General features: G+C 48.3%; 1 protein-coding gene across 1 annotated transcript in view; it reads right to left on the bottom strand.

The window, feature by feature from the left end:
* Positions 1–26,528, bottom strand: part of RyR (Ryanodine receptor) — a 1,185,515-nt gene that overhangs the window by 814,378 nt on the left and 344,609 nt on the right. The window contains 7 exon segments of the mRNA XM_077638630.1: positions 95–455; positions 2,543–2,591; positions 2,593–2,732; positions 8,903–9,029; positions 15,065–15,237; positions 23,828–23,881; positions 25,267–25,352. Coding sequence (XP_077494756.1) covers positions 95–455; positions 2,543–2,591; positions 2,593–2,732; positions 8,903–9,029; positions 15,065–15,237; positions 23,828–23,881; positions 25,267–25,352 — 990 coding nt within the window.

The raw sequence follows: 26,528 nt of genomic DNA, 5'->3' as shown, positions 1-26,528 counted from the left end.
CCTACCCAAAAAGATATGACAGCGAACTCTGACTGGCAAAACTTGTTTGAATGAATTACGCTCGCCTCTAAAGCAGTAAGCAAGAAGAACTCACACTTGGTGGACCAGGCCGTCCTCGCTGAGCCCGTGGAAGGCGACCTTGCGCACCTTGGAGTTGCCGAAGGTGCGGTCGTAGAACTTGTACGCCGTGGTCACCCAGCCGACGTACACGTGGTTCGGGTCCTGACCGGGGAACACGCGTAGGCCAAAGAAGTACTCGTCCACCAGGTCCAGCACGGAGGGGTCCAGGCGGTCGCCCGTGTCATCGGCGGGCACGGGCGGCGGGCCGGGTGTGATGGAGGGCCTCCGGAAGCTTCCGCTGCGCGTTAGGGTCCCCCCGGCTCCACCGCTGGAGCTCGTCGCAGATGTGGCGGGTCTCTCTGGCACCGGTGGGCACAGAAGTTGGTTGCTGGGAGCTACGAGCGCGCAATTTGTGGCCGAAGGAAAAGTCACCTACCCGAACTATACCAAGACAAAAAATACACTTTATATCATTCGTATTTTAAAGAAGCGGGTCACCAAGTTTGACGCGAAACGGCGTTTCGGGACCAATCCGTTTCGAGTAAACCGTGCTGAGAAGCTTACTTTAGTTACTGAAGGAGGGCTCATTTGCTTTTTTGTGTTTGCACAGGAGAAAGACACGGTTAACACGCGTGTATACAGAATGCACCCGAATGGCGCAACGCTCCTATGGAAGTAGAAAACCAGCAAGAGTTCCTTTATCGCGTGCCATGGTCGTCATCTCTGAATTTGTCGTTCAGCGTTGCGTGTGGCAGCTCAGTTCACGCTCCGATCTGCTCACCAGGAAACAGCACGGACGGGTCTATGAATGGACACATTCGCTGAGGACTGCCGCTTCCATACATGGTGTTATGGTTCACAATGCGCCCCTTAAAAAATTTATTGCTTAATTTGCTCTCGAGGCAGAAGCATTAGTGACAGAATCGACATTATTTACCAACTGGGTCATTGCAGTTCTTGCAGAACAGCCTAATGCGGTTGGACTATTTGTGGCAACATTGCTCAAATTCTTACATTCGTAGTTTAGTTCTCATGAGAATCACTGTTTCCCTGTACGCGGGTACACAAGAATATATATGCCATCGGATGATTAGGAGCTATCCAGGGTAATAAATCTTGGACTCCATCATGTAATGTCGCAGGGTGCATTATTTTATAGAAATTGGATTTTATATTCTACGGCAGTACGTGGCTGCGCGCGGAAAAAAAGAACGTACTGTCCGCGTTTCTTATGAAATAAAAAGTTGTATCAGCGCTTCCGTCCACAACTTTTCTTCTCCTACTTGTCCTCTTTCGCGTTGTTCGTCAAAGACCGTCAATTTGATTTCCACAGCGAGAATTATTACTGCTGACGGTGTGTCAGCTGTTGTAACGTGAATAAAGGTCATGTTGGTTGTGTAAGTGGCAATATTGTACCCTATGATGCGGAGAAGTTGACGTCTTGTCTTTTGTACAGGTAATTTAAAACGTAAGTACCCTTCTAATGCCAACAGCTATTTTTTTATGCTGCTGTGAAGATGATGACGATGCTTCGATCTTGTTTTTGTATCTTACAGCAGGATTGCAAAGAAGAGATAAGAAAGTAGCTTACATCGCAAGCACATTAAAAACGCCCCCCCCCCCCCCCCCCCACCCATTGTTTAAGAAAAAACACCGCATTGCTATATACTACAGGGTTCAAGTGCTCGGTGTTGTCAGCCGTTTATTCTGCGGTCGCCCCTCCTACGTGTGTTTCTATCGCAGGCTTACTAAAACAAACGTGACAGCCCCGACGAAGTAACAACTATAACGGCAACGTGAAAACGCAAACTTGCAATTAAAAGTTAAATGTGCGACTTTTTGGCTTTACATATACAGCGAGAAAAAAAAAGGCTTAAAGGGACACTGAGCACGTCTGGATGGCATTTATCGGCGAGTAAATTCGATTGCAAACTCTTTTCGCCGATCGATGCACACTCGCGACGTCCTCACCCAGGAAGTCGGTTATCTCCGTTCTGAAAATGGAAGGTGGTGGCCTGTGGGGACCCTCGCCCGAAAAGCGGTGACGCAATTCACATTGCGGAATCGGGCCGGTGGTGGCATATTTTTAGCATGTAAAAGCTCGATGCCGGCCAAGTTAAACTTGTCCTCGCGCGCCTCTACAGACTTTATCAATGTTTTCCCGGCGGTTCTGTCTTTTCCCTGTGCCCTTAAGCCAACGAAATTGCATGTAACCACACCAATGCAGCCCACTTCGAAGCTTTGTTGAAAGTTTACTGTCTTCATTATTTCTTTTTCTCTTTTTTTTTTCACTTTGGAACCAAGGGCTAGTCTTTCACCCAGGCATCTCTTGTGTCTGATAACAGCGCGGACCTCGCCCCCCCCCCCCCCCCCCCCCCCCCCCCCCCCCCCCCCCCACAAAAAAAAAGGAATCCAAAAGTGGGACTGAGTGAATTGCTCGACCAGCACAAAGCTTTGCTCTCAGAGCTGACGTCCCACTCACCGGGCGACAGCCTGTGGACGGACGGTGGGCGCACGGTGAGCAGCGGCGGGGGACATGCTCTGCTGCTGCTGCTGCTGCTGTTGGCCACCCTTGGAAGGAGCGGGCGCCGGGGCGGCGGACGCTTCCTCCTTCTCCTCCTTCTTGCGGAAGAAGCGGAAGGGTGACTTGCCGCGGCGCTTGGAGGACTTGCCTGTCAGTCAAGGCCGAGGACTGAGAACACTGACTTGGCATTCACGCTGCAAGTCTAGTTGCTTATCAAAGAAACAAATTCGTCGCAACCCAGGACGAAGACATGCAGGCGACAGTTGATGCCCGTCCTGTTCGTGTTCCGCTTAATGCCGTCGTTAAAGAATAAGGCAACACCTGCCCCTTCTGGACATTCTACGCGATAACCGTCGCACGCAGCAAACTAGTAACGGCTAGTAACTGTAATAGCCCTAATAACAGCCCCTTAAAAATGAGAGGGTACTGGATTTTATCTCGTTTTAAGCTTTCTGGAAATTCATTACCCATTGTCTCTCTGTCTAGTGCAATGAAAAACGCCTCCTATGCTCAACTCCGCACATTTGGAAACCAACGTCTTAACACCGTAAATGTCGCGGCTAGTGTTCAGGACAAAAGGAATGAGCATCCTTTCAAGCCTTTCCGACTATATGGACCAATTTTTGACCTCCTTTAGATGGCATTTAAAGTCCGCAACCAAGGACAATATGTTTTGGCGAGTGGGCGTGGCCAAGATGGGGATGTGGTCTCCCCCTGGAGCGTAAATTGCCGTCATTTCCTGTATACAGTCGGCTGCCGGTGTATTGTCCGTACCCGATGAATAGAATCGCTTTAGTCTATGCGCTACACTCGGTGTTACCGCAGAAAGAAAAATACATTCCGCACCTATACATACTACGCGAAGCCCTAAATTTTAACTTTTAGACATCCGTGCTCTACATGGCTTTCATTTCCTATGACCCCTTCTCGAAAGTCACTTCCTCCGGTGTTGCCCCGGCAAATCACTGGCATGTTCCAGTCCTGACAAAAAGGAGGAGACCTGGACATGCCACTTTTACTTCCATAATGGCATTTTTCCAATCGGCTGAGGCTCACAAAAACTTTATTGCGCATAAGCGTAGGGGATTAAGGGAAGTTAGCTTGCGTGCCGCAGGCCGTGGAGGCCTTTGGCGACGCCAGCCCATTCGATGGCCTTGGACTGAATGTCGCGGTCATCGCTGGACCTTAGCTTATCCCATGCTTCTCTGGAGGGATCGGGCAAGAGTTCTGAGGGAGGCTTACGGACTTGGCACGCCCAGATCATATGGCCGAAGTTATCTTTCTCACCACAAAAGCGGAAGGAGGGATTGATATCCTTATTCATGAATTTAGATATGTAGTTTGGGTTAGGGAGGGCCGCCGTCTGTAGTCTCCGCATGACCTGTTGTTGCCTGGTCAGTGTTTTATGGTGTGGTGGGAGTGTTATTCTTAATGCTTTGTAATGTGCTGCTAGCGCGTGGTATGTAATGAGTGGCTCACCAAAAGGTTTCGGTTCCTGACTTTGAGCCACCGCTCGGCCGGCTAATTCTCTAGCGTGTTGGTGGGCAGCCTCATTTCCCGGATTGCCTGCGGGAGCAGGGGTCTATATGAGTTCAATATCCCTGATATAATTGCAAGTCTCTCTACCTGGGTGAATTTCGTCTAGGTGCTCCAGTATAGTGTAATGGGAGACATTATCAAGGGCTTTCTTTAGGTTGATAGCCAGGATGGCCTGTGTGTTTGCCTTTTTATATCTGTTAATAATGCCATGAGACAGCTGCAGCATGACGTCCTGCGTACAGAACCCCCTTCTGAATCCCACCATGGTGTGCGGTAGGAGAGAGTAGTCTTGGGCACAGGCTTGCAGTCTGTTAAGTACAACGTGCTCCATTAGCTTGCCTAAACAGGAGGTAAGGGAGATTGGCCTAAGGTTATCAAGGCTTATTTTCTTGTTGGGTTTGGGGTAAAAATCATCTTTGCATGCTTCCAGGATTGCGGTATGCTACCTGTCTCCCAGCACTGATTCAAATAGTCCGTGCGTGCGGTGACCGATCTGAGATGTAGGTTCCGCAGCATCTTATTATTGCTAAGTAGAACGTGTTGTCGGGCTAGTTGGTTCAATACTTCAGACATGGTAGTTGCACGAAACACACACACACACACAAGACAGGGTACGGGACGAGCAAACTTGCAACTGATTTTATTCAACGCACACATCACATATTTGAAGGAAAAATAATGCACTTTGATCATGCGCAGCAAAAGGGTACATCATGCGACGATCAGTAGCACTCCAAGGCCAGAACTCACATCGTCTTATCGAGAAAGGCTACTGATTGCACTGCACAATAGTGAGGTAGCCTTCCTCGGCTACTGATTGCACTGTACAATAGTGAGGTAGCCTTCCTCGATAAGACGATGTGAGTTCTGGTCTTGAAGTGCTACTGACTGTCACATGCTGTACCCTTTTGCTGCGCATGTTCAAAGTGCATTCTTTTTCCTTCAAATATGTGATGTGTGCGTTGAATAAAATCAGTTGCAAGTTTGCTCGTCCCGTACCTTGTCTTGTGTATGAAATCTTGTTCTTGATTTTATCTGGCCCGGCTGCAGATTTCGTCTTGAGTTGAGACAGGGCAGCCCAGGTCTCTACATCCGTGAAAGGCTTTTCAAGAGTTTGGTTTTCGCATCCAGAGTAGTTCAGGTACGATACGGCATCTTTATGGGAGTTCATGTATTGGTCTTGTAGAGACAAGATCAGTTCTTCCCCGCTTCCCTGGTATGCGTGGATAACCTGTTTTACGGCGTTTCTGGTGACAGTCTTGGAATGAGCTGGGTCAAGGAGGTGGCGGGGAAGGTTCTACGTGTTTTTGTTTCCCAGCTGCCCGTTAAGCTTGTCGCATACTTGATACCAGTACTGGCTTGTAAGGTTAATGGCGTGGTCTTCAATCTCTTTCTCAAGCCGTGCAACGCGTAGCTCGAGCTTTCGGTTGATTCCCTGTTTCTTAATAATAATAATTGGTTGTTGGGTAAAGGAAATGGCGCGGTATCTGTCTCATGTATCGTTGGACACCTGAACCGCGCCGTAAGGGAAGGGGTAAAGGAGGGATTGAAAGAAGAAATGAAGAAAGAGGTGCCGTAGTGGAGGGCTCTGGATTAATTTCGACCACCTGGGGATCTTTAACGTGCACTGATATCGCACAGCACATGGGCGCCTTAGCGTTTTGCCTCCATAAAAACGCAGCCGCCGCGGTCGGTTTCGAACCCTGGACAATAATGCTCCGTGCAGCACCTCGGATTTGGAGAAGTGGGTTCGGGCGATATGCAAGGATGCCCTTTAGAACACCCCTAGCATTGAAACGGACGGAGGCATCATATTCCAATCGGGGATACACAGCAGGTCTCTAAATCAGCGAAGGAGCAAGATATCCGCCACAGTGCAATCAGAACTCAGGATTATAATCGAGATCGCTGTTTTAAACACGATTTCACGGAGTCAGAAAGAAAACATGCTTCAGATCCCCGATTGGAACGCGCCATGAGAAATTCGGCCCACCTGCAATTCTCGTTTACAAGACTGCAGAATTCTTGTGTGGAGAACAACGACAAAAAAGTAAAGAATATTTACACATGCCTGCTGCGGCGGCTCAGTGGTCACGACGCTCGGCTAATGAACCAGAGTTCCCGGGTTCGAACCCGACCGCGCCGGCCGCGTTTGGATGGAGGTGAAACTCAAAGGCGCCCGTGTGCTGTACGATGTCAGAAAGATTCCCAGGTGATCGAAATTATTCCGGAGCACTCCACTACGGCACCCCTTTCTATCTTTCTTCTTTCACTCTCTCCTTTATCCCTTTCCTCACGGCGCGGGTTCGGGTGTCCAAAGACATGTAAGAGAATTACTTCAACATTTCCTTTCCTCAAAAAACAATTTTCGACATACAATATCTACATGGTTTTTTCAGCAGCGCAGGGGACAAAGGACGTGACAAGTGCACAGACACAGCGATGACTCAGCGCCGTGTCTGTGCACTTGTCACATCCTTTGTCCCCTGCGCTGCTGAAAAAAACCATGTCACACCAACTTGCCCAAGCTTCTACAATATCTACATGTCCTACAAAAGAAAGCTGTGCGCGCACCGTATTGAAAATGCACATTATCTGTGTCACTGGCTCCACTTTAAACAAGCGTCGAGTGCAATTTCGAATGTCATAAAAATAGATTAGCATTAGCCCTTTTTAAACAAATTCAGCCTGATTCGGCTGCATTTTTTCGGAAGCTCCTCTAGAAGGAACATCAGCACAATGTGCTCTACTTGCAGAAACCAAACGATATGCACGAATTGACATATAAAATCTCTGGCTTTCTAAACAATACCTGTTCCTTTCTTTTTTCCTTCTCTCTCTTTTTCTTTCTTTCTTTCTTTCTTTCCTTCTCTCTCTTTTTCTTTCTTTCCTTCTCTCTTTCTCTCTTTCTTTCTTCCTTTCCTTCTTTCTTTCTTCCTTTCTTTCGTTCTTTCTTTCATTCCCTCTTTCTTTCATTCCTTCTTCCTTTCTCTCTTTCTTTCTTTACGTCAGAAATAATAGACGAGGCCGAGATTAAAGCTGCTAGTATGCAGCTTGAGTGGCACTCGACATCATTCACATGTCTTATGGTGACTTCCAATCGCAGAGTTGGAGCACTTCTGGAGCAACGTTTCCTGCTCTTTTCGGAGCAACTGTATTCCGAACGCAGATCTGAGGCACGGATCGCGTCTTCCAATCTTAGACAGGGAGCGGTTGCCGAGCCGAGATTGCTCCGTGGAGCAGTCGGGACTGCTCCGCCGAAATTGGCGGATCCGACCGGAAGTTTGCGTGACGTTCTTATTCAGCGGCGATAGCGGCGCCCTGCATGCTCTGGCCTGCATGCTCTGGCCAGAGCAAGTGTACTCCAATCGCAATTTCAGGTCGCGCGCTCTGCGCCGGATTCAGGCGCTCTGTCACAGAGCGTGCAGACCGCTCCGGGCCTGCGATTGGAATTCACCATTAGGCATAGTAGCAGCGCAGAAAAAACCACACATCCTGCTTGAGTGCCCTGCGTATGACGACGAGCGTGCGTACTATGAACATTCCATGGAGATGCTCTCGACAGTGCCTCTAAAAATGGACAGTGTTCTAGCTCCCTTAGCCTGCCCTAGGCACCAGAGACATGCAATGAATTTTTACTTGCATATTGAAAGGATATTGGACGACTTGAGAAGCTATTATTTCACTTTACATGTTACCATCATACACTCATCACGCAGTGAGCTTTCTTTGCCCATTTGTCGGATTATGCACTTCATCATTTCATATGTCAAATCATTACTCGACGATACAGCTTAGTACGCATTTAATGGTTGCATTTTTTCTTCTCGCATTTTTATTTTATTTCACATTTTTGGTGGCTGAGTGGTTATGGCGCTCGGCTGCTGGCCTGAAAGACGAGGGTTCGATCCCGGCCGCGGCGGTCGAATTTTGATGGAGGCGAAAAGCTAGAGGCCCGTGTACTGTGCGATGTCAGTGCCCAATAATGAACCCCAGGTGGTCGAAATTTCCGGGGCCCTTCACTACGGCGTCCCTCATAGCCTGAATCGCCTTGGGATATTAAACACCCATAAACCATAAACGATAAACTTATTTCACCTGTTCTACACCGCTCTTTATCCGCCTTTATCTCCCAAACTCCGTTTCCAACGCAGAGTGGCATACCAGCTGTTTTTTTTTTTTTTGAAACGCCGCATAAATCCTCTGCTTTTTTTTCCGTTAAAGAGCTTCTCTCTCACTCTCTCTCTCTCGTAGAATAAAATAATGCAAACTTATAGTAGTAGAAAATGAAGAGAAAATATAATACATTTTATACAGTCATACTTAAGTAAAGGAACGCCGGAAAGCTGAAAGCTATAAATTATGAAGGGGTAATATATCGGATATCAGCGACTATTTCATTTAGGAAATAATCGCGGCAAATTATTCTCAAGCATTTGTTTGCTGTTATGTGCCTTATAGAAAGCATTTCACTTGAGGATTTTACAACGAATGTTCTTGTGTATTGATTCTCGCTCCTGGACATGTAGTTTCCGTGAACTTTTTCTGCTTGTATTCTTCAATCATTACATTAATACCTCTTCTGCTTTGCCGGAACGCTGTTTAATAAATTCCGTTGCTTTCTGTACGGCTTTGCATTCAGGCTGTGCATTAGCTTGTGTACTTAGGGTCTGGTTTCTCTTTTTGGGTTCACCGTAGGTTAACGTATACACAATGGTGTTGAGACTTGACAGACATGGCTTTTCGTCAGCCCCTCCCACGTAACAAACAAAACCTTACTCTCGGGTTCGGGTGTGACCGCTTTGGTTCGCTGACCGGCCTTGGGCTTCTGGCCGAGCCGGTGGAGCGCCTCCTCGCTCGAAGCTGCCCGCAGCCGCGTCGGGTCCGGACGGCTGCCGTCAGGAACCTGCCAAGAGGCCAGCACTGTCATTAACCAACGCCGTCCGCTTAAAGGGTAAATTATTCCGATTGGCATTGCGCACAATCGTTTAACCTTACTGTGCACATGTCTGCAAGGTATATTCGGGAATAGCGGAAAAGAATGGCACCGTAAATTTAGGCGTTTTCTTCGGGGTTAGTTGGTTCATGGTTAAAGATTGACGACTTCAAAACGCAACAAATGTGACACACACTAAATGAGCCAGACAGTACAAGCAGTAACTCGCGGCTCTTTATTTGAAAAAGATGAGCGTACATATATATTCAGGGTGATTTTTTTTTTACCGTTTACAAAATTTTATTTTAAAAACCGTGTGAGTTGCATCGGTGCGGTCGGTACAGGTGGATTATACAGCAAGGCGGAAATTGTGTACGTGATAGAGCGCATTAAGTAGGCTATTTGTTGCGTAAAACTAGTGATCAGCTATTTAATTTTATTACTATTTCAGGGGCTAAGATTATATTGCGAAATTGAAAGCCGCCACTATCCAAGGTGAGCACAGTTAATTTTTTTTTAATCCGCAATGTGGTTCAAAATATTGCGCTTCAAAACTAGGCATTTCAATCCTCGTTGAGTTGCCGTTCCCGCGTTGCGTATTTAAAAATGGGGCCGCTACGCCTGGTATCGTCGCCGAGATTACATCAATTTATTTCTACGTCTAAACAGCATCGGCATTTGCTGTATTAAAAACCCGGGCGACACCGTTTTATAAATGTCCTACGCAGAAAAGACAACTCAATGAGCTTCCAAATGTGTATATTTGCAGGTCTATATTTCGAACCATACTGCGGTAAAGCGAATTTAAAAACTGGGCTCACATTCGTTGTTGACGGCCTTCCATTTTGCAATATATGCTTGCCTCCTAAAACGAAAAAACAAGCTGAGCAGTTAATTTCCATAAATTATTCGTCTAATTATTTACTTTTGTCGTGTAGTATCGCCAGCAAAACTTTAAGGGACGTGGGTGTGTGGCAAAAAATTATTCCTGCAAAGTCACGCAACACAATTACTTGAAAAGTATGAAGATACTAGGCGCCTACATGCTCTTTCGTCTGGTAACAATATCAGGCGACTGAGTAGCGAGATGGAGTTACAATAAATGCTTTTCCTAGAAATCGCGTCTCGCAGACTTTTGCTGCGAATGTACAGTACTCACGGATTGAAATAGGACATTCGGAGCGCTAGCCTTGCAGTGCCACGCAGGCATGTGGTAAACCACAGGCCGGCTGATTGGCTACTGGAAGGAGCAATTCTGCTTTGTAGATGTTCTCCCTCTCACGCCATACCACAATGCACCACCTTGGTTCCATGAGCGTCTACGGGCGGCGCTCCATGAAGCGACGGCCACGCGCTCCGAATGTCCTATTTCAATCCGTGAGTACTGTACATAAATACCGCCTTGCTGTAAAATGCACCGGCACAGACCGCACCAACGTATCTCTGAGTTTTTAACATAAAATCTTTCAACGTCAAAAAAAAATCACCTGGAGTGCATTTCCGAAACTTTAGCCGTCATACAGCAATGCCATGAACGTGTTGCCAGGAAAGTACTTTGCGTTTCAAGCACACTGACGCGTCGCTGATATATTCGTCAGCCATCTTTCGGGTAAAGAATGCTTCGAGGAGCTCACATGCCAGAACATCAAAACTTCTGCTGAATATTTCCATATCTGTCAGGTTTGGTTTGGAATCCTATGGTTCTTTTCGAGGGAGCAGTTGCGCGTTGGCGTCTATCTTCTTGGGTAATCGTGCGGCTCTGTATGCACAACGTGGGTACTGCTAAGCCAGCGGACAGCAATGCCCTACGACAGCGCCTGTTTTGTCCCTTACGCACAGTTGGTGGCGGCACGACGAAACTGACCCCACGTGAAGGGGCGCGGATGATCGCGGGAGTTTACATTCGCACAGCATATGCGGTGCTGCGCAAGCGAAGCGGCGAAAGTGCGCGGCGCCCTTCAGCGCTTGTGTTTTTGTACAGAGGGCAAAATGGTTGTCTAGAACATGTTCTGGGCGTGCTTCGGGCTGCACACGCGATACCGATACGTGGTCCAAGGAGAGGACGACGCAAGAACGTCCCGGGCACAGCACACAGGTCGACAGCACACGGCCCGCAAGCCGAGAGCACGCGCACCTCCGAGACACTTCGTTCACCTCGTCTTCACCAAGAATATCCGTTGCGGAAAAACGCTGCCTCGGTGCAGATTAGGGCGTGGCAAGGGATGGCGAGAGGTAAGGCTCGAGGCGAGAGACGTGGACAGCGTTACGCCGGGGTGCACGGGAGGTGGTCTCCGGGAAGGCCGGGCCGATCTCGTATAGGTGTCAGCGGTGACCTGGCGGAGCGCACGGTATGGGCCAACATGCCGAGACTGAAGTTCTTCGCAAATCCCGACGCGGCGTGATGGCGACCAAAGCAAGACGAGGGCGCCAGGGGAGAAAGCGGCGGTGGCGGCGGCGGTCGTATAGTAGTCCTGCTGTAAGCCTGCGATGCTAGTAGTCGGGATCGCGCCAGTTGGCGGGCGTGTTCTGGCCGGTCATTTTCGTCGTGTGCGTATTCAGAAGGCTGAGAAGTAGATGTCGTAAGTAGCGTACCTGTCCAAAGGTAATTGGGGCTCGCGGCCTTACAAAAGATAGAACGGTGAGTTACCGGCAGTGTCATGACGCGAAGAGTTTTAGGCGAAAGTCACGCATGGAAAGGTGATATCCCAGTCCCGATGGTCCGGGGAAACGTACATTGCGAACATATCCGTGAGAGTGCGGTTGAGGCGCACTGTGAGGCCGTTGGTTTAGGGATGACAGGCGGTGGTCAGCTTATGGTTAGTCGAGAAGGAACGGAGAATGCCGTCGACAACTATAGACAGAAAGCAAAGGTACCGGTCGGTGAGGAGTTTGAGGGGTGCACAGTGGCGGAGGGTGAGGTCGTAGAGGAGAAAGTCGGCAACGTCGGTAGCAGTACTGGTGGGGATGGCCCGCGTGATTGCGTAGCCAGTGGCATAGCCCGTAGCAACGACAACCCATTTGTTTCTGGAGGTGGACTAAGGAAACGGGCCCAAAAGATCCAAGTAAACACGATAGAAATGTTCCTAAGGCACATCAATAGGTTGGAGCATGCCCGTTGAGAGAGTGGCAGGGCTTTTCCGGCGCTGGTACCGGTCGCAGGCACGAACATAGCGGCGTACGGACTGGTAGAGGCGGGGCCACAAAAAGCGACGACGCACGCGGGCGTAAGTACGCGATACACAAAGATGTGCAGCAGCCGGGAGATCATGCAGCTCGTGGAGGACATCGGCGCGCAGGTGCTTCGGCGCAACGAACAGGAGGTCGGCGCCGGCGGGGTTGAGGCTTCTGTGCTATAAAATGTCATGATGCAGTAGGATGGGGAAGAACTACGCACCTCCACCAAAGATGCTACGTGGTGCAAGGCGAGGACGACGCAAGAACGACCCGGGCACAGCGCACAGGCCCAGAGCACAGGGCATGCACACAGCATAGAGCACCCAAGCCCAGAACACGCACACCGCCGAGACACTTCGTTCACCCCGTCTTCAATCACGACATCCGTTGCAATATCCAGCGATAACATGTTAAAAATGGTCAGGTTGTAAGCATGCGCCGTTAAACTCATACGATTTCATCGTCATTTTTTGCCTTCCTGGTAGCAGCGGCTCTGGGAGCTGCAGAAGAGACAGTTCGGTCGTTCTAGAGTTTTGCTTTATATACCCACCTCGTGGGTGCTTTTCCCGCTTCCACCCAAATCGGCGAAACCACTTCTTTTCGGTTGGAGTTGCTGACAGCAGATGTGCAGCTTATGTTGAAAGCGTCAGCTGAATGTTCCACCTATAACTGCAGTGGATGCAAAGCAGACCCGCACTACAGCACGGAACATGATCAGCCTTGAACGGGGTTGGCGGCCATACCCAGAAATTATGGACCAGCGTATTATTTCAATGGCAAGCCGTTTATACCTTAAGATGTACCTGATGTTAGCTTTTGCTGCATGGTCTCAGAAATGCACCCCATTAGTTTTCTATGGCACTCGGCTACTCGATGCGAGTACAGGATTAAGTTCAGAAGCAAGATTTTGCGACAGCATCTTACACTAGCTGCCTTACAATTAACAGTGATGTCCAAGAAAGGAGGGGCCGGTTGCTCCGGCAAGTCCATCAGCGCTCCTTGTGCGCGCTCTGGTTTCAACAATGCACATTTGCCGGGGCTTTTTCGGACAGGAATTCAATACGAAGAGTCAGCATCGATTATTGAACCTAATATGAACACATGCATTTGTTCGCAGTAGCCGTTTTATTTTGACATCCTTGGATATTTGCCTATGCTCAGTAATGCATCAGTAAGCAAGCCTTAGCGCTCCACGACTGGTTCCAGCATGTAAGACAGTATGTTGAAACATTTTTCTCACTTATAGGAAAACGTTTACCATCACGTTTTAATCCCGAAAGGCAGTGATACCATGCAAAAAATACTCTGCACCGATTCATGTCAGCAGTGACTTTGCTGCGTGTGAAGCTTGCCAAATTCAGCGTACCAACAAGAAGCTTATGCTCGTAAATGCTCCGACGGACATTCGATTTGTGTCGAATATCCTCGTTCTTTGAATACTCGAACTGCATGGAGGCCGCGCTTTGTGGTCAAGTACGGGCATTATATAGCTAAAGTTTGTATTCGTACTCGCAATTTCGAGTATTATCACAAGGTTCCTGCCTGCAAAATTGTTTGGACCAGAGCCGGCTGGTGCGCCGTCCTCTCAAGAATGCGCTTCTTTCCTAACATATCTATTCCCGAGCTGACGCTGCGCAAGCGGGTCCGGCATTTCTGCCTTGATAGCGGCAATGGCCTAAACTCGCATTGAAACAAACATTTTAATGTCTCAGAAGAAAAAAATACAGATAAACTATATTAACAAAGTTTGAGGGCCATTCGAGATCTATAAAGAATTTATGTATAACATAAATTACAAAGTAAAATTATTTACAGAAAGTTTTTAAAAACGAGAATAACGACGCTTATAAAATGTTTCAGAAAAGGAACGTTTCGTATATGCTACAAACTCAACATATATTTGAAAATTGTAAAGCTTACGGATTGGATTATGAATTGGATTATGGGGATTTAACGTCACAAAGCGACTCAGGCTATGAGGGACGCCTTAGTGAAGGGCTCCGGAAATTTCGACCACCTGGGGCTCTTTAAAGTGCACTGACATCGCACAGTACACTGGCCTCTAGAATTTCGCCTCTATCGAAATTCGACCGTCGCGAACGGGATCTAACCCGCGTCTTTCGGGTCAGCAGCCGAGCGCCACAACCACTGAGCCACCGCGGCGGCGCGACAACATTACGAAATAAAAAAAAAGAAACTATGAAGGCGCTTAAGTCACCTCAAATAATTAGAACTCAAAAGCATTAGATTTCGTAGCTTCTATTGCAATTCTGTATGTATTTCCGCCAGTTTCTTTGCAGTTGCCGGTCTATCAGCCGCATATGCAGAGTACTAGCTCCAGTGGCAGAGATCCGCTATGCCGGGATGGGGCATATAGCCTATCAATTTTTTTCTGACGTGGCCTTGTGACTCAAACCTCTCTCGACCATGCAGCGAATTTCGTGACACCGGGAGGCCTCGCGCTGCTGCTGACGTGAACTCTAATACTGTCTAGGTTGCTACCAAGAAACCTTGTGGCTCATAACCCGGCGAGTAAGTTGTTCGTGGTTTATGGGGGTTTAACGTCCCAAAGCGACTCAGGCTATCATGACGTCGCAAGGTCACGTCACTTCTCTCGACGTATAACTAGTTTAATTGCCACCTGCAGCGGTGGGCAGGTTGTGATGACGGCACATGGTCACGTGACCTGTCTCAACGAGTGAGCCAATTTCGTGACATGGACGGCGGACTTTGCTGCTTACGTGGCCTCTAATGTTATAAAATAAATAAGTAAATAACGAAGTAAACAAATAAATAAATAAAAAGAAGCAAATATCTCGTGGCCCACTCACCTGCAAGGTGGTGGCAGCATCGAACGACTGCGTCTTGGTGAGGGTGCCGGTGGTGCCGCGAGGGGTGAGCATGGACCGCCGCCTCTGCTGCGGAGTCGGGGGCCGGTGGTGGTCCACGGGCATCGGGTCCTCGGTGTCGCCGCCTTCGTCCGCCGAGTAGCCGCGCTGCAGGTCTGCTCCCACAGACAGGGGAGGGCGGTGGATACTGTGCAATACTCTCTCGTGGCGCACACAATTTAGAGGGAAGTCATTAAAAGAGGAACTTCACATCCTCTCCGATTTAGTAGGAGGCATATGAGTTAATGCTGCACGCCGCGAGTTCTATCCGATGACAAGCCCAGACCCCAAAGTCCACATGGGCCAAACCTCTTGCGTCACACGAACGCAGAGCGCCCGCTGTCCAGAGCGGCTGATTCCTGAGGCACCTCGGATAACGTTCTTATTGTTCAACCCGGGTGTATTGCGCTGCGACATACCATGGCGACGTTGTTTACCGTGAAGAGTTCCAAGCAACTATTGTATATAAAACAAGCTGTGATATCAATGTTTCCGCCTAAGCGTTCACATCTTATGGTTTATACTAAAAAAGTTAAAGCTGTACCGGTGCAAGCATTCTGAACGGATATCAGATTAGGGATTTCTTTTACAGGTCATTTGCGACTATTGTAACATCTTTCGACCACCAGTGATTTCTAAGGATTTATTGCTTTTATTAGATGGAGGCAATATTTTGAATTCCCCCTGCTCCTGAACTCAAATACATAAGAAATGGCTGTGGCACAACTGTGGCTAAACAGGGATGTACAAGCTAAAGCTTCGCGCGCTTGGCGTTCCGGGCCCTCTCCAGTGAAGCAGCTCGCCGGGCGATATCCGCGGGGCGGTCAGACGCCGCTTTCTGACGACGGCTCAAAGCCTGCCGCTCTCGCGCAACGCTAAGAGAAAGCCACTCGGCCTCACTCGCATGCATGGACAAGCTAGCACCGACTAGGCCAGCACAGCGCTCCTCTTAGCCATGCGGAACACCTGCGGCCCGGCGCAACCGGTTGGCATGGTAACGGCACATGCACAGTTGTGGCTCCGGCTGGGCACCGCGAAATGCGCTTCTGCTACCCTAATGTAGCTTTCGCTACAAAACTATAGCCGGTCAGTGCGACTGATTAGGCAGAGCACCGGCGCCGACTGCGGGGAGGAGGGGGGGGGGGGGGGCTAGAGGACTCGAGCTCTCCCCCCCTTTTTCTTTCGTGGGCGGGGGGGGGGGGAAGGGGGGGCTGAGCTCCTCCGTAGACTGAGCGATGGGTTGAGGGGGCAAAATATTCCAGTCACGTCATGCATATCTGAGAGGTCGTTTTCGTGCCTCCGTAGCGTCAAAACGTAACTAAAGAAAAAATGAGACAAGCTCGATTAAATCGCATATAGCAGTTCTCCATGGACACAAAGAGCTCGCCCGCAAAATAAATCTCAGCGGCATCGCGGACAACTTTATTCAGAGGTCTGCTGTGCGAAAAACACATTCTGGATTGTGCGGAAGCCATTGTATAATGTGAAGAAAAGTGAAGTTCGTCATGTAATATGCGCATGCTTTCTTCAAGCTGCCACTGTCGATGAGCTCAAATTAGTCCCTCCCATAAAATCGGCCCTCAATTCCGCGTGTTGTCGCTTCGCAATTACAACTTCTGCTCTTTGACTCCCGGGTTCGAACCCGACCGCGGCGGCTGCTTTTTTATGGAGGAAAAACGCTAAGGCGCCCGTGTGCTGTGCGATGTCAGTGCACGTTAAAGATCCCCAGGTGGTCGAAATTATTCCGGAGCCCTCCACTACGGCACCTCTCTCTTCCTTTCTCCTTTCACTCCCTCCTTTACCCTTCCCTTACGGCGCGGTTCAGGTGTCCAACGATATATGAGACAGATACTGCGCCATTTCCTTTCCCCCCCAAAACCAATTATTATTATTATTATTCTTTGACTCCTGTTTGTGTCTTCGTTTATATTTTTGAACGATGCATGAATAGTTCATAACCCTTCTTTAAATTTAAAATTGTTAGCTTGTTGTGAGAATGTTTGTATGGTCTATTGTTTCTTAGAAAGGAAGAGTTTAAAATATATTTATATTGAAATTGTAATGTCATCCGATGTGTCTTTGCAAAGTGCTTTTTTTTTGATAAACGGGTATTTTTAGACGACTGGATTTGTCACTTGTCGAGCGAGACCATGGCTCGTGGACCCGTTCTGTGAAAGGCGGGGCCTTTAATATATAGCCTCTTCGCCTGTCTACATCTTGTACCAACATCATCTGAAGATACCATGCCACACGCAATACATATGTCCTGCCTGAGCGATCACGATATATTGCGTTTCACGTTCGATTTATCGCATGCACCGTAGTCAAAACGCTCCAAAAGCATTAGCGACTATAACAATGGTCAATTTGTAGCCCTTAATAACTGGGCTCCTTTTTAGATACTTTCTTACCAGGTAATATCTCGAGCGCTCAGTAGAAACAAACTGGCGCGTGTGCCGAAATAAAGTGTCCTAACTGGTTCATCGTCTTATCCCTCTTAGCGTGTGTACTCCAATAGCCATGCTGCATGGTGTAACAGATATTTAAAACGATTTTCTAACAAAAAGAAAAGACTTTTTCCAACTGCTAAGTAATCAATAAAACCTGCCCATTGGACAGTATGCAAGACAGCTGACACTGAACAACGAGCACTGAAGTATACTAAATCCACCTTCTTTAAAGTAACCCTCCTGAGCATTCTGAAGACTAGTCGAAAACGCTTCTGGAACAGTGAAAACTGGAAACACCAATAAAGTGCCGTTATTGCACCAGAATGGAATAGGCTAGGGCAGCTTGGTGATTCATTGTAACACAGTAATCATAGCGCGGGAAGAACGCGGGACAAAGACGACACAGGACAAGCGCTATGTCACGTCTCGTCTTTGTCCTGAGTTCTTCCCGCGCTACGATTACTGTGTTACAGTTATTGCACCCACCGGTGAACCTGCTGTCGACCGCCTCGGTGCTACTGCACTAAATTATACTTTCGTTAAGTCGCTTCCTTCTTCATCCAATGTTATCAAACGTCCCGATCTCCATCTGTGCGATCATTTCGCGATGGATCCTACCATGTTCCACTTGCAAGGCATCCTACCAATTGTCGATTTTAAACTAACGTATTCTAGCGGAATTGATGATATAAGCGGCAGATTTGTGCGGAATGCTAAAGAGTACAGTTCTCTCATCACGAAATGCATATTCTCACAATCGTATCATCACGGTGTACTATTGAAGACTGGAAGACTGCTGTGGTCATACCAGCACATAAAACCGGAGATAAACACAATTCATCTAACCATTGACCCATATCTTTGAGATAAATAGCATGCAAAAATAATGTTACATACATCGACACACCTTGTTAATTTCTTGAGGATAACAATTTCTTCTCTCTAGCAGAGCATGGCTTCCGAAAGTTGCTATCTAGCGACATTCAACTACTTACCTTCACTTTCGCCTTCACTTCTATTTGGACTCTGCTTTTTCATCTGACTGCATATTTCTTGGCATTGCTAAAGCTTTCGATAAAGTTAATAGCTCACTACTTTTCATACTTGACAGCGCAAAAAAACGAGGACAAAAGTGAACGAGGAGACACAACACAAGCGCAGACTATCAACTGAACTTTTATTCACTGAAAGGAAGGTTTATAGGCGTGATAAAACACAAAAAACAACAAAAGGAACCGCCACAACCGATGTACAAAGAAATCAATGACATTTCATTCCTGCGTGATAAGGAACACCACAGCAACAGGAAAGCCAAATTCAATCACATCAGGCCAACTCCCCGTACTGTCTACTTGCCCCCAAGAAACTGCGCAGAAAAGGAACTTCTTTATCCTGCAGGCTGACCGACGGTGATGCGGCACACGCTTCACTCTCTTTCTTAATCAAGTAAGCTTCTATCAACTCCCGGCATACCCTATCTTTGTGCCTGAACAAGATACTTGTCCTGTCAAGGCGAGGAAAGCAATCTTTGCAATCCCTGCAGTGCAAAGCGAGGTTGGAGGACACAGCACCTTTTAGAGATCTGCGGTGTTCCGCTAGACGCTCATTGATACATCGACCAGTCTGGCCGATGTAATTCTTACCACAGGAAAGTGGAACGCGATACACAACACATGTGTCGCAATCTGTGAGCCTCTTTCTGTGGGCTATCGTGCAATCATTCACTGCGCGGTTACCACCATGCTCAATCTTTTTGCGCACAGCACTGCACACACCACCGAGTTTGTTCTTCGCGGTGAAAACAACTTTCGCCCCGTACCTCGCCCCCACTCTTCCTAGGCGATGTGAAATGCCGTGCACGTAGGGGATTCCTACCAATTGTTTTTCCGCAACGTTCTCTTTCGCGATGACCGGGGGCCTGCCTGACCTGGCTAAGATCCTTTCAGTGACCCTACCCAGAGTCTGATCAGGAAAACCTGCTTCCTTTAACCTGCGCGTTTGTCCCAGGAAGCTTGTTCCAACCTTGTGGGAGCAGGATTTTGAGAGAGAAGCTTTTAGGCAAGAAGTAGCAATGCCGGCCTTTACCAATTTTGAATGACCAGAACTGTGATTGAGGAGGGGCTTTTCCGTTCGTGGGTGATACTCCCAGCACACACCACTCGCGTGGCAATCAATCCTCAGGTCTAGGAACTGGATGAAGCCTGACTGTGGCAATTCAAATGTGAACTTCAGACCGTCGCCCCTTTCCTTGAATATCTTGACGACGTCCGGGATAACCCTGGGGGAGATATCCTTTAAGAAAATCAAAAAATCATCCACGTACCGGAAGACTCTCACTGCAAAATCAGCAAGATCCTCCGCTAGTTTTACGTCCATCCTGCTTAGGAAAATGTCGCTCAAGACAGGTGCGACACGGGATCCAATGCAGACGCCGGACCCCTGGACGTACACTTTTTCGCCCCACCCAACGAAGGTTGAGTCGAGGTAAAACGATAGGAGCTCTAGGAAGCTTTCCACTGAAACACCACAATCCGCCACAAACACAGCCTCGTCATTATCCACGGTGATGCAGTCCTTCACATACTTCATAAGCTGATCATGAGGTAAAGAGGAAAATAAATCTTCTACGTCTATGCTGAAGGTGAAATGCCTCTCTCCCTCTACCTGTGACAGAAACTTCACAACACCTGCCGAGTTCTCCACCAAAAATGGGTCGGCCAACGTGAGAGAACCAAGATGACGCTGAAGATACCCAGAAACAGCATGCTGCCAAGTGTTCCGCTCCGAAACAATTGCCCTGAAGGGAACGTCCGGCTTATGTGTCTTGGCTGTGAAAAACAGGTCTAGAACGGTACCTTTGCTATTACTGACCATAGCACCCAGTCGATCGAGGTTCATTCCTTCCAGGAGGACCTTAGCCCGTTTCTTGATGGCAGCAGGCCTCAGAGCCACTTCTTTGAAGTTCTTTTCAATTGCCTCCCCTGCCTTCCTCCTGAAAACTTCTTCTGGCGCTAGGATAAAGAACCCCTCCTTGTCAGAAAGGACGGGCCTTAAGCCCTCAGCCGCCAAATAGGTTACCAGTTCTTTCATTATTCCTGCTGTTCTCGGTTTTCTTTTTTGGTCCATTACGATTGCGGAGCACTCGTTGACGCACCTAGATTTATCAGCGTCGGGAACAACCCGGGAGACCGCGCGCGAGAGCGCCAGCAGCTCGAGTGGCGTCATGGCAGGTTCGACGCAGAATTTAGGGCCCAGTTCCAGAGTTCGTCGGTGACGGTCGTCAATCACCCTGTCCCCTAAGACGGTAATCTTCCCCCTAGAAACGGAGGCTTTCTTCCTTGTTGGTAGCACACTATTCGTCCTGGGCTACCAACAAGGAAGAAAGCCTCCGTTTCTAGGGGGAAGATTACCGTCTTAGGGGACAGGGTGATTGACGACCGTCACCGACGAACTCTGGAACTGGGCCCTAAATTCTGCTTCGAACCTGCCATGACGCCACTCGAGCTGCTGGCGCTCTCGCGCGCGGTCTCCCGGGTTGTTCCCGACGCTGATAAATCTAGGTGCGTCAACTAGTGCTCCGCAATCGTAATGGACCAAAAAAGAAAACCGAGAACAGCAGGAATAATGAAAGAACTGGTAACCTATTTGGCGGCTGAGGGCTTAAGGCCCGTCCTTTCTGACAAGGAGGGGTTCTTTATCCTAGCGCCAGAAGAAGTTTTCAGGAGGAAGGCAGGGGAGGCAATTGAAAAGAACTTCAAAGAAGTGGCTCTGAGGCCTGCTGCCATCAAGAAACGGGCTAAGGTCCTCCTGGAAGGAATGAACCTCGATCGACTGGGTGCTATGGTCAGTAATAGCAAAGGTGCCGTTCTAGACCTGTTTTTCACAGCCAAGACACATAAGCCGGACGTTCCCTTCAGGGCAATTGTTTCGGAGCGGAACACTTGGCAGCATGCTGTTTCTGGGTATCTTCAGCGTCATCTTGGTTCTCTCACGTTGGCCGACCCATTTTTGGTGGAGAACTCGGCAGGTGTTGTGAAGTTTCTGTCACAGGTAGAGGGAGAGAGGCATTTCACCTTCAGCATAGACGTAGAAGATTTATTTTCCTCTTTACCTCATGATCAGCTTATGAAGTATGTGAAGGACTGCATCACCGTGGATAATGACGAGGCTGTGTTTGTGGCGGATTGTGGTGTTTCAGTGGAAAGCTTCCTAGAGCTCCTATCGTTTTACCTCGACTCAACCTTCGTTGGGTGGGGCGAAAAAGTGTACGTCCAGAGGTCCGGCGTCTGCATTGGATCCCGTGTCGCACCTGTCTTGAGCGACATTTTCCTAAGCAGGATGGACGTAAAACTAACGGAGGATCTTGCTGATTTTGCAGTGAGAGTCTTCCGGTACGTGGATGATTTTTTGATTTGCTTAAAGGATATCTCCCCCAGGGTTATCCCGGACGTCGTCAAGATATTCAAGGAAAGGGGCGACGGTCTGAAGTTCACATTTGAATTGCCACAGTCAGGCTTCATCCAGTTCCTAGACCTGAGGATTGATTGCCACGCGAGTGGTGTATGCTGGGAGTATCACCCACGAACGGAAAAGCCCCTCCTCAATCACAGTTCTGGTCGTTCAAAATTGGTAAAGGCCGGCATTGCTACTTCTTGCCTAAAAGCTTCTCTCTCAAAATCCTGCTCCCACAAGGTTGGAACAAGCTTCCTGGGACAAACGCGCAGGTTAAAGGAAGCAGGTTTTCCTGATCAGACTCTGGGTAGGGTCACTGAAAGGATCTTAGCCAGGTCAGGCAGGCCCCCGGTCATCGCGAAAGAGAACGTTGCGGAAAAACAATTGGTAGGAATCCCCTACGTGCACGGCATTTCACATCGCCTAGGAAGAGTGGGGGCGAGGTACGGGGCGAAAGTTGTTTTCACCGCGAAGAACAAACTCGGTGGTGTGTGCAGTGCTGTGCGCAAAAAGATTGAGCATGGTGGTAACCGCGCAGTGAATGATTGCACGATAGCCCACAGAAAGAGGCTCACAGATTGCGACACATGTGTTGTGTATCGCGTTCCACTTTCCTGTGGTAAGAATTACATCGGCCAGACTGGTCGATGTATCAATGAGCGTCTAGCGGAACACCGCAGATCTCTAAAAGGTGCTGTGTCCTCCAACCTCGCTTTGCACTGCAGGGATTGCAAAGATTGCTTTCCTCGCCTTGACAGGACAAGTATCTTGTTCAGGCACAAAGATAGGGTATGCCGGGAGTTGATAGAAGCTTACTTGATTAAGAAAGAGAGTGAAGCGTGTGCCGCATCACCGTCGGTCAGCCTGCAGGATAAAGAAGTTCCTTTTCTGCGCAGTTTCTTGGGGGCAAGTAGACAGTACGGGGAGTTGGCCTGATGTGATTGAATTTGGTTTTCCTGTTGCTGTGGTGTTCCTTATCACGCAGGAATGAAATGTCATTGATTTCTTTGTACATCGGTTGTGGCGGTTCCTTTTGTTGTTTTTTGTGTTTTATCACGCCTATAAACCTTCCTTTCAGTGAATAAAAGTTCAGTTGATAGTCTGCGCTTGTGTTGTGTCTCCTCGTTCGCTTTTCTCCTCGTTTTTTTGCGCTGTCAAGTATGAATCCACACCAACTAGCCCAACTTTCTGTTCTCACTACTTTTACATAAACGAAGGTGCTGAACACTGACCCTGTAGTTCTTAACTGGATCCGTGGATTTCCTTCTGGTTTTGAATTTGTCAGCGTCAATGACGCTGATTCCTCTACTCTACCACTTGGTTCTGGGGTTCCTCAAGGGTAGTACTTGGCCCCCTTACGTTTTCTTTATCTTCCATATCTTCTATATAGCTGCGAATTGCCGTTCCCCTCGGTAATATACTGTGTGTCCTGAGAGCAAAATAAATAGATAAATATCTCTTGCTAAGCACCATGCCCGGATGAGGCGGGGGAGGGCGAATGTTAAAGAGAGAGCGTGCTGACTGGGCACCAGCCGCCCCCGGCAGATCGAAAACTCGGCGCCTTTGCGGCAGCGTGTTCGTTAGCATTGGTGTTCCCCCGGACGGAGGAGCCGCTGCTGCTGACGGGTTCAGACCCTGCGAGAGGATGGCTAATCCAGTCCGTCAGTCAGCCCATCTCTGTTGCTTCCCTCTCCTTCTTTCCCCTTAAAGTGGGATTTGCAATTTGTCAACCGAGGCTTTAGACGGACGGGGAGGTTTCTCCCACAGGGGGGCTCCAAAGCTAGAACATTCAAAAGCTACGCACCCTTGACGTCGGACATGCTGAAGCCGCTGCGAAGCATGTGGTGTTCCAGATTGGCTGCAAGGAGGAGAATGCGCCACGTATGTGTGAACGCGCCGCAAGAGTGAACCGCAGTGCGCATAAAGGAAGCAAGTCTTGCCACCGTACCTTAGCAGACAAACGCAGCAAGGAGACTGACAAAGCACGCCCGAGCCAATAGCAACCAAACAGGGTGGGAGCAGTGTGTGCTTAGTAAAGAGGCTCTAATTGTATCTTTGTTCTACAGAGCAAAGCGTTGAACCAACCCGTCCCTTCACCACGCTTCTAGACCAAGCAAGCATTTGCTCGAAACCGTCTCAAACGTTCACTTAACACTTCAGAATCAGAATCATGTTTATTTAACATCATGACGATGTTGGGTGCGCAGACAAAAAGCCATTGGGAAGACTTGACGAGGCCGACGCAGCCCACAAAGACATTGCAGTGGTAAACAACATGATAGCACTTCCAGAAAACGATGAACAAAGATGAACAAAAAATAACAAATTTGGCATTAGCTGTACATCAATTCGGACTCCTTATTTAGTTGATGTGGGAGAGTGTAGCTCAACATTTGATAACCATAATTTGTTCGCATCATAGGCACATACCATTTGGGTGTCGGTCGTTTAGAGTACTTTGGCTCTTCGCATTGTAATCCTGACAGCTATAGTATATTTAAATTTTTGTGATTAACATTGGCTTTATACTGCTGTAGAAGTAAAGCTTCGTACAGCTGTGGCAAACGGATGATTCGAAGTTCATTGAAAATCGGTTCGGTGTGTCCTAGTCGAGGAGCATTCATAATATTTCGAACACCTTTCTTTTGAAGAAGATACAAGCGGTTAATATTTGTAAAAGACGTAGTGCCCTACACCAGAAAACAATAATTTACTACAGAGGAAAACTGCACTATACAGCATTTCCTTGATACTTGTTCAAGAAGAACAGCGCGAAAAGACAAGGACCACAGGATGATGAAATATCTCAGTCGGCACAAAATACCGAAAATCTTTGATAGCTTGTTCATCACCATGTCGACGTGATCATTCCAACTCAAATGCTCATTAAAACTAACACCTAAACATTTATGGGGCCGTTATATATATAGATATGGTGCCGTTATTGGCAGCCGAACAGTTTATCCCATGGGTCACTGGCTTGGTTATGCGCTGATGTGTCAAAACCTGACAGGTCTTGGCGGTTATTTGTGTGCCTGCTTCAGCATTTGCACCTCTAAGCTGAAAGGCAGGCTTTCTCCAATGCTTGCTGCCATGTCCAAGAAACAGAAAATGTTTTGGAAGGCTCATCACGCCACTCGAATAGCACTCAGCACCCTCGCGTCGGGTCTCTCTCACCGCAAGCCTGGACTGTGCCCGAAGCGGAACCTAAGCCCGTGGACCGAGCAAGAGGAGGCAGGTTACCTGGGTGGCGGACGCTGGACTTCTCGGCCTGCGCCCTCCGCTGACGGCGCCGCACCTCTTCCCAGCGGTGCTCCTTCTCCTGGTCGCTGTGGCGGAACGAGAACCAGTTGTCGCCTTGAATGACATCTACTATGTGAGTGAAACTCTCTTCCATTTGAGGGGACCGAACACAGACGCACACCAGAAAGTGACACGGACAAGCGCTTGCTGATTCGTTGTCATTGCGTGGTTCTATTCGAGAACAGGCAAAAAAATTGACAAACGAATACGATGGTCGGTAAAGCGAAATTCGGGTGCAGGTCTTCACACGCCACCTGCCACCGCTGGCAGGTGGCGTGTTAGGCCCGCCTATGGGATATTTCCATGGCTGCCATCTTCCGGGTGGCGCTTCGCTGTGCTGCCTGGATGAACGGGCTCTTCGCTGCGCTTTAAAAGTGAGGATAGCTGGCTGTTTCGTGACGGTGCACCAAAGAAGCTCTGGATGAGCTGCGGGAGCATGTAAACGCTCCAGCAGTCCCGTGACACCCAGTATCCTTCCCACTCAGAAGGCTAAGAGAAAGCGGCTAAAATAACGCCATGGTGCTAATACAACGAACAACAAAGTTGCTTGTTGGGCTAGTTGGTTATGCCTTGATCCAAATCAACGCTTGAAGACTTGCATGGACAGAAAGGTGAGACGCACACACACACACACGCTGCGCTGGACTGACAATCGAATTTTATTGATGAAGCAATGCTAAATTGTTTTTGTTAATGGCAAAATTTGTGAAAGATTGTTTTTGCCTCGATAACCGAGACAAGACAGCACGAGAAATTATCAAGGCATAAGCAATTTTTAAGTGCAGAAACGCATGCCTGAGCAGCACATCCCTTTCCCTGCTACCGAAGGAAAGGGCATTCTTCGATGGGGGAAGTTGAGGGTGTGGTGTAACAAGTGGCGGGACTGATTGCCAACTATTTATCGGCGCTGTATATATTTAGCATTGCTTCATGAATAAAATTGAGTTGGTAGTTGAGCACAGCGTGTGTGTGGGTCTCACGTATGTCTGTGTCTTGAAGCGCTGATTTGGCAAAACTAGCATAACAGCTCATTGTAAACTAACTGCTTGTATTGCGAGCTCATGGACACGGCTGAATAACTCATAATCACTCTCCTGACTAAATCCCATTTATTCTGCTATACTTTAAAAGTTTATGGGAAGGACGAAACGATCTCATGACGTCAGAGCAGCCGCCATTGCTATACGGTTCCAGTCACCGAA

Source organism: Amblyomma americanum, chromosome 9, assembly GCF_052857255.1.
Source record: "Amblyomma americanum isolate KBUSLIRL-KWMA chromosome 9, ASM5285725v1, whole genome shotgun sequence".
Taxonomy (NCBI): Eukaryota; Metazoa; Arthropoda; class Arachnida; order Ixodida; family Ixodidae; genus Amblyomma; species Amblyomma americanum.
This window is presented reverse-complemented; position numbering and strand designations above follow the sequence as displayed.